The 13,180-nt window shown below is 39.6% G+C and overlaps 1 protein-coding gene and 1 long non-coding RNA gene across 2 annotated transcripts; one reads left to right on the top strand and one right to left on the bottom strand.

Moving 5' to 3' along the window:
• Positions 1 to 3,700: 3,700 nt before the first annotated feature.
• On the bottom strand, positions 3,701 to 10,121 carry LOC142367598 (major histocompatibility complex class I-related protein 1-like). The gene is made up of 7 exons (XM_075449606.1): positions 9,947 to 10,121; positions 8,847 to 9,113; positions 8,053 to 8,331; positions 6,069 to 6,380; positions 5,801 to 5,902; positions 4,220 to 4,252; positions 3,701 to 4,102 (listed from the first exon to the last, which is right to left on the bottom strand). Exons 1-7 carry the CDS (start codon positions 9,996 to 9,998, stop codon positions 4,026 to 4,028), a joined length of 1,122 nt encoding a protein of 373 aa, XP_075305721.1. The 5' UTR covers positions 9,999 to 10,121; the 3' UTR covers positions 3,701 to 4,025.
• On the top strand, positions 5,795 to 6,584 carry LOC142367601 (uncharacterized). Its single transcript, XR_012767129.1, has 3 exons — positions 5,795 to 5,921; positions 6,109 to 6,176; positions 6,290 to 6,584. It is a non-coding gene; the product is annotated as an uncharacterized LOC142367601 (long non-coding RNA).
• Positions 10,122 to 13,180: the final 3,059 nt, after the last annotated feature.

The following is a 13,180-nucleotide window of genomic DNA, read 5'->3' as shown; positions in this document are numbered from 1 at the left end:
TTGCTCAAACACATATTCTAACAGTCTAGTAAAGGACATGGTACAGCTCAATTCTACCAGAATGAGGGAAATTATGACAACTTTTACTAAAATAATAAAGTGCAGAAGTTAGCTCATCTGGCAAGAGTGCAATCAGCTCAGACAGAGCCAGAGCAAACATAAAAACATAATTTAATGTTTTATCAGAAATCTAAACTGGACTGGTGACCTGTCCAGGTTGTACCCTGCCTCTCACCTAATGACAACTGGAATAGGCTACAGCCACCCCGCAACCATGAGTAGGAAATAGAAAATTGATGGATGGATGGTTTTGCTCATTCTTTGTCAGATTCTTGTAGTTTCTGCTCAGTTAATTCCAGCTTGTGGCATTAATTAACTGTCGTCAGTTTATTTCAACTTATATTCGTAGATCTAACATTTTAATGTCAGTTTCGGTGGTGACCTTCTTAGGGTAACATTGATCCATCGTGTTAACAAAACACTGAAAGCTTTGGCTTTAGACCCGACATACCTCACTGTTTACTGCAGTTTCTCTTCTTCAGGTGTTTATTTTTCAGAGGATGAATGATGTCATTGGGATGATGAAACTGGAGCTTTCAAAGGTTTTAATCAATTTGGCTGCAATAATGAAAACTTCATAAGATTTGACCTGAACATACAAACATAAATTATTAAAAAGCTGCTGTCATCAAACAATAACCTATATGAATATGAGGTTGAGTGATCTGGACTCTGGTTTCAGTCTCTCAGACAGTTCAGGATGCTTTCAGGATCTGTGAGACACGAATGATCCATAAATCCAGGATGGAATTTTGCATAAAAAATCTGACTTTTTAAAAGTCGGACTTGGCAGCAGTAAAAATATTTTAAACAAGCTTGAGAAAGAATATTGGAGAAACTGAAGCAGATCGTTTGTTTGATAACTGGATATTTCAGGACTTCTGTCGTCATGGAGATTTGATTTAAGGCTGTCTTGTTCCTGGAGCTTTGCACTGAGACTGTCTTTTGTCATGTAAGTTTGATACCTGTGAGGAGGAAACATCTATTCATGTTGTTGTTGTTTTTTTTCACCCATTAAAAATTTGCAGCCTGCGTCCCTTCCTCTTGGCTCAGTCTCAGTTTGTTTCAGCTTTCCTTGTAAAAACAAAAACTGGTTGAACTGGAATCTGCTTCTAGTTTAAATGAACTATTTTCTCTTCTTCGTTTAGTAGATTAGACCAGGGGTCCCCAACCTTTTCAGCACCAAGGACCGGTTTGGTTCTGCAATTTCTTCCTGCGGCCCGGTCGGGGGGGGGGGTTCATTTTTTTTCTTTTTTTTATTTATTTTTTCTTTTTCGTACTTTACGTTCAACAGACATTACATTTAGCAGACGCTTTTACAAATTAGGATAATTAGGACATGATGACAGACAGACAGTCTTCATTGAAAAAAATAAACGTGCACAATCGGCCTCCTATAATGCAATCTATGCAGTTTCCAAGTATAGGATCTAGCGAGTGACATGAAAGAATTCCCAATTTCCATGTCTTTTTTTTAAAATAAAAAATAATAATAATAATAATAATAATTATAACCCCCCCCCCCAATCTCACGGCCCGGTTTGAAATGTCCCGCGACCCGGTGGTTGGGGACCCCTGGATTAGACATTGAAACTGCAGTACAAGTACTTTATTTTTGGGGTTTATTATATCACATTTGATTCTATTCATCAGTATTTGTTAGTTGCAGTCAAATACTTTGATTGACTCACCTGAAACCATGAACAGTTTCACTTGTTGTCAATCTTAAAGATTGTGTTGAATATTTCTGGCTTCTTTCTAAGCTTCCATAAATGCTCCGTTTCCATTATTTCAGACCTTTTTCGACATTAGCCGTCATTAATGCAGCTTAAAGGGGAACTCCGGGGCATTTGAAGCGTGTTTCCATTGCTAGAGGTTGTCAAATACTGCTAGTAGGACACAGAGAGGTCCAGATCTGTGCTCCCTGTGTGGAGATCGCTCTGTCCGCACAGCATGTCATGCGAGGCTAATACATGGTGGCTAAGGGGCAAGAGCTAACCCTTCCACGTAAAACAACAACTTGCACACTGCAGAAACGTCACACCACTTTATAACCCATCCGACAATAAAGTCACAAGCCTTACCATCAAAACCATATGCATGGTTCTCACATTACTGGCATGGGGACGTTAATATTACTGGGAATGTATTGTTGTAATGTTTTAAATACTTGAACGCAGTTTTTCTAGAGAATATAATTGTTTTGTATATGGGATTATTCTCCATCGACTCTTTTGGGCTTTCACATGCGCGAGCCTACAACCAGCCGGTGAGTGACATGCTGTTTATAAAGTTGTTTTGTAACGTCCCCATGCCAGTAATGTGAGAACCATGCATATGGTTTTGATGGTAAGGCTTGTGACTTTATTGTCGGATGGTTTATAAAGTGGTGTGACGTTTCTGCAGTGTGCAAGTTGTTGTTTTACGTGGAAGGGTTAGCGCTTGCCCCTTAGCCACCACGTATTAGCCTCGCATGACAGGGTGTGCGAACAGAGCGATCTCCACACAGGGAGCGCAGATTTGCACCTGTCTGTGTCATACTTGCATTATTTGACAACCTCTAGCAATGGAAACACGCTTCAAATGCTGCGGAGTTCCGCTTTAAATGGTGCTGTTATACCACAGCATACAGTGTATTGTTATTCTTTGCACTCTGCTGATGGACGAAGTTAAACATTAAACAGTTTAACTGAACCATATCAATCAAAACGGAAAGGTTTTAGAGTACAAAAGAATTAGAAATGATCTACTCAGAAATTGTCTTTGACCAGTAAGCTGCAGTTAAAACTCAGTTTTGACTGTGGACTGGTCCGCTGCTACAGATAACATCCGCTTTCTTCAGGTGCTCCAGCAGCATCTCAAACATCTGTTGCAAGAATTTCAATTCTGCGAAAGTTTGAAGTGTCTGACAGAGGAACATTTTTTATGGCAGATGTCCCACTTTTTGTCACACAATTTTGTCATTATTTATCATCTCATCTAGGACCGCTCGCATGCAGTGCTGTTTCTGCGTCTGTAAATGGCCTTTTCTGCTTTGAGGGATGCTGCTGTAGCTCTTTCTTTGGGCTGTGCATGGCCGCACTGTGGTTGCACAGCTCCTGTTGTAACATGCAATCAAACTCTCCACTTTAGCAGCCCTCTCAGAAAGTCTGGTGCTTCTCGCTGTGGTGCCTCCGCACATTGTTATCTTATAACACCGCCACACACTCATTACATATCCAGCACATCGGTTTTGCATTTGAATGTGACGGTGAAATAAAAAAGTATTTCCAGGCGGAGTTAAATCTACGGTTTTCGTTGTCAATTTTCCCCTTTGGGGTTGAAAAAGATGTGCTCGCAGAACGCTAATTCTACACGAACATCTTCAAAACACAACAACGTGGTGCATTATGGGTTTCACGTTGCTAGGTAACCCGTGTTGCATTCAAAGTCCGTACTACTGTAGGAATTTATTCCATCAATCTAGAAATGTCTGAAGGCTTCTGATTTTTATATATTTATTCATTTATTCTGTCAGAACGATATGCTGAGCCACATGGAAGTCGGTTCTGCGGGCCGCCATTTGAAGAAGCCTGGTGAAATACATGATTCTGATTTTGTAAATAAAATAAAATTTAATTAAACATTTTATAATGCATTGTAATATAAAAATATATTTCACTTGGTATATTTCTGGAAATTAATTTGATTATGACATAACATTGAGAAAAAAGCTTTGATCATGCAAAATTATATTCAAACTTTTATCGGTTTTAAAAAACGTCCAAAACTGACACAATTTAACACATTTAGCTTCCCTCTAACAAATTTCCCTCTAACAATCCACATATAAAAAAGTAGTTTTTGCTCTTCTTACTTCCGTGAGTTATTTCAACCTGAAGAAGCCTATTGGCGCTTTAAAGAAAAATCAGCAAAAAGAAAAAAGTATTTTGAGTTTTTTTAAGAGGATGTCCAAATGTGTGACATCAGTGCAGGATGCTGTCTTCATCATTCTCGTATCTGGATCTGGTCAGCGAGTCTCTCAGAGAGATGGTGTCAGAAGCTGTAGGGGTCCAAAACACACAGTTAGTCCTCTGATCCTGGACTGACTTTACACAAAACATTGTTAGGACAATATCCAGGTCAGGAAAATAGTAGGATATGTGTAAGTTCTGCTTACGTGGTGTAGAGGATCTCTCTGGAATGGCTCTGTCTAGAAAATGGAAGGACAAATGTTTTTTTAGTTTACAGTTATTACCACTGAATATTACTCCCAGCATAAGAAATGATAAATAAACACATTCTCTTTAGTTTTCTTATTTCTTCACTGAGTATGTTGTGATTTAGACACAATTTAACTGAGTCTTGTACCTCCCCTCTTGACTCCTATTTCCATGTAAATATTATCAACTCTTTTGCCCCTTTTCCACCGAACATTTTTGTACCAACACAGCTCTACACGGTCCCACTCGACCCTGGTTGGCAGCTTTTCCACCGCGGGTTGAAGGTGGGACCCGTTACAATTTTGAGCCCCGGCAAGTACCTGCTTCAGAGGTGGGTCTAGTAGGTACTTGTCGATGCTAAAACTTCACGTGATCAGTGCTGTCCACTGATTGGTCAGGTGAAATTACGTCATACACGCAACGAAGCTCGGGGAGCTTTATGTATGAAACACCCGCCATGTATGAAAACACAACTGCGAGAGAAACAGAGAATAAACAGAATTGCGAAGATGGAAGACCAGAGAAGGAAAGGCAACCCATGGACGAAGAGCGAGGCGCAGACCTTTCTGTGTGGGGTGGCCGAGGACCGCATACAGAAGGAACTGGACAGAGCAACACAAAATGAGAAGCTGACCAACTATCACCGGAATTCTCAGCAGTGCCGAGACAAGCTGAAGAGCTATTACCGGCAGGTAAAGGACCACAACAGCCGGAGTGGGTCAAACCGAAAGACATGGAAGTGGTTCGACCAAATGGACGGCATTTACGGTCACCGCCCGGCGAACGGCGTGGATTCGGCGATGTGTTTGTTGGAGGCGATGGAAAATGGTAAGTGTTCTTCTTATCCCCTTGGTGCAACGCTTATATCTTAACAAATGCATGTTTTATATCGTAACAAATACATGTTCAGTCTTTAACTTTTGTAAAAAGTTACACAGGTGTCTCATGTAAGTTGTTCTGAGTGAGCTAGCAAACAACGCTGTTTTGGAAGGCTAGTACAGTGTCTCTCTATGCGGTTACGTGTATGCGTTTCACATGTTCACACGTTTTATTTTTTTTTTTAGTCAAGACTCGGTTTGTTCAACCGATGAGTGTTCGGTTGCTGAGGTCAGCGAAGATCCTCCAATCCCGCAGGCTTCAGAACCGAATCTGCAGCTGAGGCAGCAGCTGCTGCATTCCACCGGCACCAACACTGGCGTCACCGCCTGTATCTGAGACAACTCCTGCTGTTTACTTTTGTGCTGTCTTTTTTAATAAAGAGCTTGGTTTAACTAAACAATATGGATTGTCAACTCCATTACACATTACACTCCATCTTGTATTTACTTTTGACTAACCACGGCGTGACACTTTGTTGTCACCTGAAACCGACGTCACGTTAGTGGTGAACGGGCCGACTCCGCCCACTTCCAGGCCACAGTTTGGGTGGAAAAGAAAATGTTACTGGTGCCGTGTCGTGTAGTGTAGTGTTGGGCTATATCGAACCGAGTAGAGTAGGGCTAGCTTGGCGGTGGAAAAGGGGCATTTGACTCTCTTACCATTCTTCTTTTTGATAGCAATGGATCCTAAAGCAGCAGTAATGATGACAATAACAACGGCCATTGTAGCAATGACAGCAATGCTGACCACAGAGAGTGTGTCTGTTCAGGAAACAAACATGTAGGTAAAGCAGGTTAGAAAATATTTACATCTACTGATTAGCTTCTATGTATCTAGCTGTTTTTACAAACAGCTTATCACTTAGTTATAAGAATATAATACAATCTATATAGTATGTGTCTCATACATTAAATGTCTTTTTTTTACCTTTCTGTCTGAAGTTAGTTTTGATCGCTTCTTTCTTCAGCTCTGTGACGATGCCATTTTGAACACCAGAGAGCTGAAACACACAGTCGTACCTCCTCCAGTCTTCAGGTGAGATTGATGAAACTTCCAAGTCTACACTCATCTGGAAGGATCCGTCATGGTTGGGGAGAATGTTTCCGAGGTCCACGCCTTCATGAATCTCCTCACCATCTCTCCTCCAGAATATCAAGGCGCTCTCAGGGTAGAAACCTGTAGCGTGGCAGGTGACTGGAGAGGAGGGAGTCCTCTGGAGGAGAGACACCGAAGGAAGATCTGGAGAGATGGTTTGTATGTGAATCTTTCTTTATTAACCTTGCATCAACTTTAGTCAGCCCAGTCAGAAGGAAAATATGTTTACAGTTTATATTGCACATTGTTTACATGCCTTATTTCCTGGTGGCTGGGCTTGTATTTGACACCATAATAAAGTTGTTTTATTTCCTAACCCTAACCAGATATGTTGCTGCTCTTAATCAAGTTGCTTCTGTGTGTACTATAAGTGAAACCAAAGAAAAAACACCTGTGAGCGGACTTAAAGGGATAGTTCGCCTCTTTTGACATGAAGCTGTATGACATCCCATATCAGCAACATCATTTCTGAACATTTTCTTACCCCCTGCTGCGTCCTGTGAGCCGAGTTCCAGCTGAGTTTTGGCGTTAACGAAGGTAGTCCGGCTAGTTGGCTGGGGTTTAAAAAATAAAGCGTCTTGCTTCTCAAAACAATATGCGTTCAAAAGAGTAATACATTTGCATCACAAAATCGTTGATCTCGAAAAAGTCAGACCTCACAATCGCTTGGTGCTATTTTTGCCTCCCTTCATATCAATGCGTCCAATGTAAACTGTGCAGACCAAAGAGCAGACCCAGCAGTCCCCTGCTTCCGAGCAGTAAACACCGTAACAGGTGCGGCTATCGGCAGGTGGCTGAACGCATTGATATGAAGGGAGGCAAAAATTGCGCCAAGCGATGTGAAGTCTGACTTTTTCTAGATCGACGATTTTGTGATACAAATGTATTACTCTTTTGAACGCATATTGTTTTGAGAAGCGAGACGCTTTATTTTTTTAGCCACAGCCAACTAGCCGGACTACCTTCGTCAACTCCAAAACGAGGCTGGAACTCGGCTCACAGGACCCAGCGGGGGGTAAGAAAATGTTCATAAATGATATTGCTAATATGGAATGTCATACAGCTTCACGTCAAAAGAGGCGAACTATCCCTTTAACACAGATAAAACAGTTAAAGAAGCTCCATTAAAGCTAAAGTTGGAAAATTCGAACTGATACAACTTTCAGGTCCCTCCCCCTCTGTGGACGAGGTTGTGCACGTGAGTTCACACCAGTGTGCGCGGACACAAGCTGGGGGCAGACTCACGCTCAGCATGGAAGACGTGGTTGGTGACTGTTCTGCTCAGATAATAGATAAATAATAAACCTGACGTGATTGGTTAAAAACAGCCGGGAGCGCTCGATTTTTGCAAGCATGATTACAGGCTTCAGAGGGAGCTACAGAATTCGGGATTTTTCCTAAACAGCCTATTTAATATTCTCCTTTCAGAATCCCATGACAGTTCAAGCTAATATGATTAAAAAAAAGTTGCCGACGGCAGCTTTAAGAGAACAAGAGTAGTTTTGTAGAGGAGAACACACTGGACAAGGTGGCAAAGGCCCCAAAGGCAGCGTGCACAGTGAAGAACTCATTTTGAAATTCAGAACATAGAATACTTTCAAGACAAGTACAACAGCAACATATTTCCTGGTGGCTGGTTTGGTCATGTGCTCATATTAAGACATAAATCGTGCACCACTAAGCCATCAACCTTGACCTAAGTTACATGTCTTGAGTTGATACCTGACAGAATATTCATGTTCACAGTCATTTCTGACAAAGGAAAGAATAACATCGAGAAATAGATATAAAAGAAAATCAGACCATTTTACTTTACCTTTTCTAGTCAGATAGCTCTTCCCATAAGTCAAAAAAGTCTTTAACCACGTAGGACATGTTGTGGTGATGTCGAGCTTCAAGGCGACATTACGCGCTTCATCTCCATCCCACTCTTTTTTAATGGCTGCAGCTTGTGCATCTAAAGTGATCCAAGTCTTCGTATCCAAGTCAAACGAGATGAAATCCTCTCCATTGTTACCATAGCGTACATAACTATTCACCTCATTTGTCTCGTCGTCCCAGTCACAGCCAATAATTTGCTGGATAATGGGAGCACCTGAGAGAGACAGAAAATGAGGGATTATTCATGTCACATTTTTAGCTCTGCAATTAATCATCACTGCCAAAGAATCACCTGGAATTTACACTTCTTCACCAGTTTGTCGTTTTTTGATGGTGAAAACAATAATGCTTTCCATGTTCAATCTTAATTTTGCATGTACACTTGCACACTAGCATTTGCGAAAATGTAAAAAACTAAAAGCAAGTGGTTAAAATAAAATAGATAAATTGCTAAGTTATCAAAGGCATTGATTATCTGTTAAGCACAACATCAATTTGTCAAACGTGTGAGGAGAATTTGAAGAAGAGAAACCAATGTCAAACATTTTTCTGCTGTAATAAATGTTGGTCCTGCTCTGGTAACCAATCAGTAATATTTCCCAGTCACTTATGTTTAGTGAAACTTCAGTTATAAACATTTAATATGAAAATAAAGAGATGGAGATATATAAATCTAAGAAAACCCAAAAAAAGCCCAAACAAACAACAATAAAAAAAACAGTAACATACCTTCTGTTTTTCCTGATTGCTGATTAAAACTGTAAGTGTCATGTTTGAGGATGTGCCTGTAATCCAAGAATACCTTTACTACTCCTTCCCATTGTTCTGTATTTTTTAGTATCAACTCTCTTAGCCAGTCATGTGTGACTTTTGCTTTTGTTGCATTGATGTCAATGTAAAACAATAAAACTCCCTCAAGAGTTCCCATCACTGCATATTCAGGGACATTTGGGGATCCAGAACATAGCAAATATCCAGACTCCGCCCTGTATTTCACTGGACAAAGAGAAAGTAGTTCATTCAAACACTGTATGTTGTATTCATCATGCCAGCATTTATACATATATAAACACACACATATATATATACATATATTGAGAGAGAGACAGATATATTCTGACCGCCTTCATTGTATTTACTTGGTTTAAAATTTGGTAAACCTTTGGTGGATGCTCCTTTCCAGACGCCCTAATCTGTCACCAGTTAATCTGCTGATTGCTGAATCTTACAGAAAACTGCTGCTGTAGATGCTTTAAACATTTTTGTATTTTGTTTGCCACTGTTAAAGCTTTTTAAACATTTCTTACAGCATTTATTTCTTCCTCTAAAACAAGTTACAGATTTAAGTACTTTCTGCATTTTAGGAAATTTGTCAATTTCACTGGAAAAAGTATATTGTACATATAAAAGAATAAATGATCCATATACACACTATCTTTTTATTATAGATATAATAATAATAATAATAATAATAATAATAATAATGGAATATAAATAATGTGCTTATTTTATATAAGTTTAAAAACATCAATGACTAAACAAACTTTATAAATCTGAACTCACGGCACACACTGAGCAGTTTCACTTTCTATAAAACCATCTTAGTTTTCAATGTGTCTGAATAGTCTGATTATCTTTAAACTCTGTGGTACAAAATGAATACATGAATCTCTTTAGCTTATACAGTTCTCTTGGGTTATTTTGAGCTACCACATTTATTAATGAGCAAATGCAACCATGAGCTACTTTGTTCAGCGCCAGAGCTACTCTAGTAGAGTAATTACATACATTAGAAAATGATATAGGCTACCCCTTAAATATGTTCCTACTTGCAGTTGCAGCATGACAGAGGAGGATTAGTGTAATTATTCCCTTCATCATGTTCGGATAGTTGGAATGAAGCTGAAGAACTGATCTGAACCGTCTGTTGTCTGATGTTTTTGTTAAGATCTCAATGAGGTGTGTCCTATTCTGACTACACCCAGCATGTGAAATAGGGCCAACATTCTTTTAGTTCCTCTTTCTTTCGTTGACTTCCTGTCGCACTAAAGAAAGTGGATGACTAATACTAGTAGAATTAAGAAGGCAAAATGTTATTTGTGCTATAGAATATGCATATGATTTAGTAAATCTACTCATCAACTTGTAGAAGCTCATATAAAAATTCATGATGGCAGCGTGGACTCAAGAGCCTCAACAATGTACAGTCTCATTGCCTGGACTTGAAACAACAAATTGGTCCCCTCCTCCAGTCTAAACCTTAATGGATGAGGATTGTACGCCTAAAATTCAGGTTATTAGATGTTTCTGCTTTCTAACTACCAACCCATGAGTCGTACTGTGTTGTATAACCACCTCTCTCTTAGCCATTATCTACTCTTACATACTAATTTTACATACTTTAGTTTAGACTGAGCGAGACATTAGATTACAAAACTCTGTCTCACTGTTGAGCAGGTGGTCATGGTAGAAGTCATCTGGTTTCCTTTTGATGTTATCAGTTATACGGTAATACTGATATTTAAAGTTTTAGTTGTTGGGAAGATTCTCTTGCATATTGTCCCACAGCATCAGGACTTTGATCTTTCTTCACGGTCATCTAAAAGGACTGAATTTCAAAAAGTGCCAAAGCCTGCTTGCTGAGTGTGTTTAGAGAGAGCACCTCTGTTTATTCTAGCACTGCATGTCAGGAGTTATCAGGAGTTTTGATCTACAACACAGATATACCACAATATAAATGCATACATCTGTCATTATATTGTAAAACAAAGTAATAATGACTGTTTAAAGACAGACCTGGGAATTTATGTGCAACTCATGATACAGTTCGTAATCCGCAACAGCTTTTGTTGTCATACTGTTTTATTTTTAACACTTACAAACTTGCTAAATTTAATATTTCCTCATCTAAAAATAACAGAGTGGTAATGATGTAGAAAAGAAGATGTTTTCATTGATTAGAACTTCTGGCATCATATCAACACCTGATTTCCATCTAACTTTAATGGAGGCCTGCAGAGGGAAAAGATTCAATTCACATTCCATTCAGATATGATTTTAGCACTGACTTCTTGTGAATGAAGACACTCATATTATTCACTCACAACTGGACACAATTAAACTACAAGCAGAATTTCATTGAAGTATAAAGAACCTAATCAAACTACCCACATGCCATCCACCTGTCATCTCTCTTTGGTTAAACATCCAGAGGCTCCAGGTAGTCTGGAGCATTTCCTTCAGGGTGAAATGTGGCTTACATTCTTATGGTTAGGTTAGTTTTTATCTTTTATATATGTATATGTACATATATAAAAGATAATGTAAAATCTTATATATTAATTCCTTCAGACTCTAACACAAGATTTTACGCATCATATCTGATGGGGCATCAATGGGAATTTACAAATGAATTTAGCAGGTTTTATCAGGTGGATGCAGAAAGCTCTCAGTGCTGCTTCCTGCTGCAGGTGTGTTGTTGTAGGGGTTGTTGCAGTGGGCATTTTTTTTGTTCATGCAGATAAAGAGCTATTGTTGTTCTTAATTCATAGTCAAGTATTTTAGGTATGTTTGAGGATGTCACAGAGAGCAGCATGTGATGTCACATGCTGCTCTCTTTTGTTTGTGTTGGAAAAGATGACGAACTTTGACCGACCTCGGGGGAATTCCAGCTGCAAGACGATTCAGCTTCTGCAGTTACATGGCGACTCCTGATGTGTACTGGAGCATTTCTCCAGCTGAACTTGACAATGAGTATATTGCCATTCATACAATTTGCTCTCTAACTGACAAACTGCAACAGCTATGGCTGTTGTCCTCTATGGGCACAGGTGGTTTTAAGGCAAGGTAAGTTTATCTGTATAGCACAATTCAACTACAGGGCGATCCAAAGTGCTTTACAGATACATTAAAACAGTAGAAATAAAAAGCATGATTTAAATTTTAAACAAAAAAGAAAAAAATAAGAACAATAGATATAAAATCAGAAGTTAAAATGCGATTAAGTTTTGAGCTTTATTCAAACGCAGCTGAAAATAGGTGTATCTTCAACCTGGACTTAAACACACTGAGTGTTTCAGCTGATCTGAGGCTTTCTGGGAGTTTGTTCAAGACATGTGCATGAGCATAGAAGCTGAATGCAGCTTCTCCATGTCTGGTTCTGACTCTGGGAACTGATAGAAGACCGGATCCAGATGACCTGAGGGGTCTGGAAGGTTCATACTGGGTCAGGAGGTCACTGATGTGTTCTGGTCCAGGACCATTCAGAGCTTTATAGACCAGCATCAGAACTTTAAAGTCTATCCTCTGATGGACAGGTAGCCGGTGTAAAGACCTCAGAGCTGGACTGATGGGGTCCACTTCTTTGGTCTCAGTGAGGACTCGAGCAGCAGAGTTCTGAATAAGCTGCAGTTGTCTAACTGACATTTTAGGTAGACCTGTAAAGATGCTGTTACAGTAATCAAGCCAACAAAAGATGAATGCATGGACTAGTTTTTCCAGGTCCTGCTGACACATCAGATCCTTTAACCTTGATATATTCTTGGTGATAGTAGGCTGACTTTGTTACTGCCTTAATGTGTTTTTCCAAATTTAGGTCTGAGTCCATCACTACACCCAGATTTCTGGCCTGGTTGGTAGTTTCTAGGTGTATAGATTGAAGTTCTGTGGTGACCTGTAATTGTTTCTCTTTGGCTCCAAAGACAATTACCTCAGTTTTGTTTTTGTTTAGATGGAGAAAGTTGTGGCACATCCAGTCATTAATCTCCTCAATGCATTTACCAAGAGCCTGTACAGGGCCTCGGCCTTCTGGTGACATTGTAATATATATCTGCGTGTCATCTGCATAGCTATGGTAGTTTATTTTGTTGTTTTTTATAATCTGTGCCAGTGGGAGCATGTAGATGTTAAACAGAAGAGGTCCCAGGATGAAACCTTGGGGAACTCCACATGTGACTCTTGTGTGCTCAGATGTAAAGTTACCTATTAGCCGCTTTCGGACAGACAGTTCTAAGAAAATAGTTATCAGAACTACCCTCCTCGAATTTCGTTCTGATAACTATCCT

Source organism: Odontesthes bonariensis, chromosome 18, assembly GCF_027942865.1.
Source record: "Odontesthes bonariensis isolate fOdoBon6 chromosome 18, fOdoBon6.hap1, whole genome shotgun sequence".
In the NCBI taxonomy this organism is placed as follows: domain Eukaryota; kingdom Metazoa; phylum Chordata; class Actinopteri; order Atheriniformes; family Atherinopsidae; genus Odontesthes; species Odontesthes bonariensis.
The sequence above is the reverse complement of the archived record's forward strand: the minus strand, read 5'-3'. Positions and strand labels throughout refer to the sequence as shown.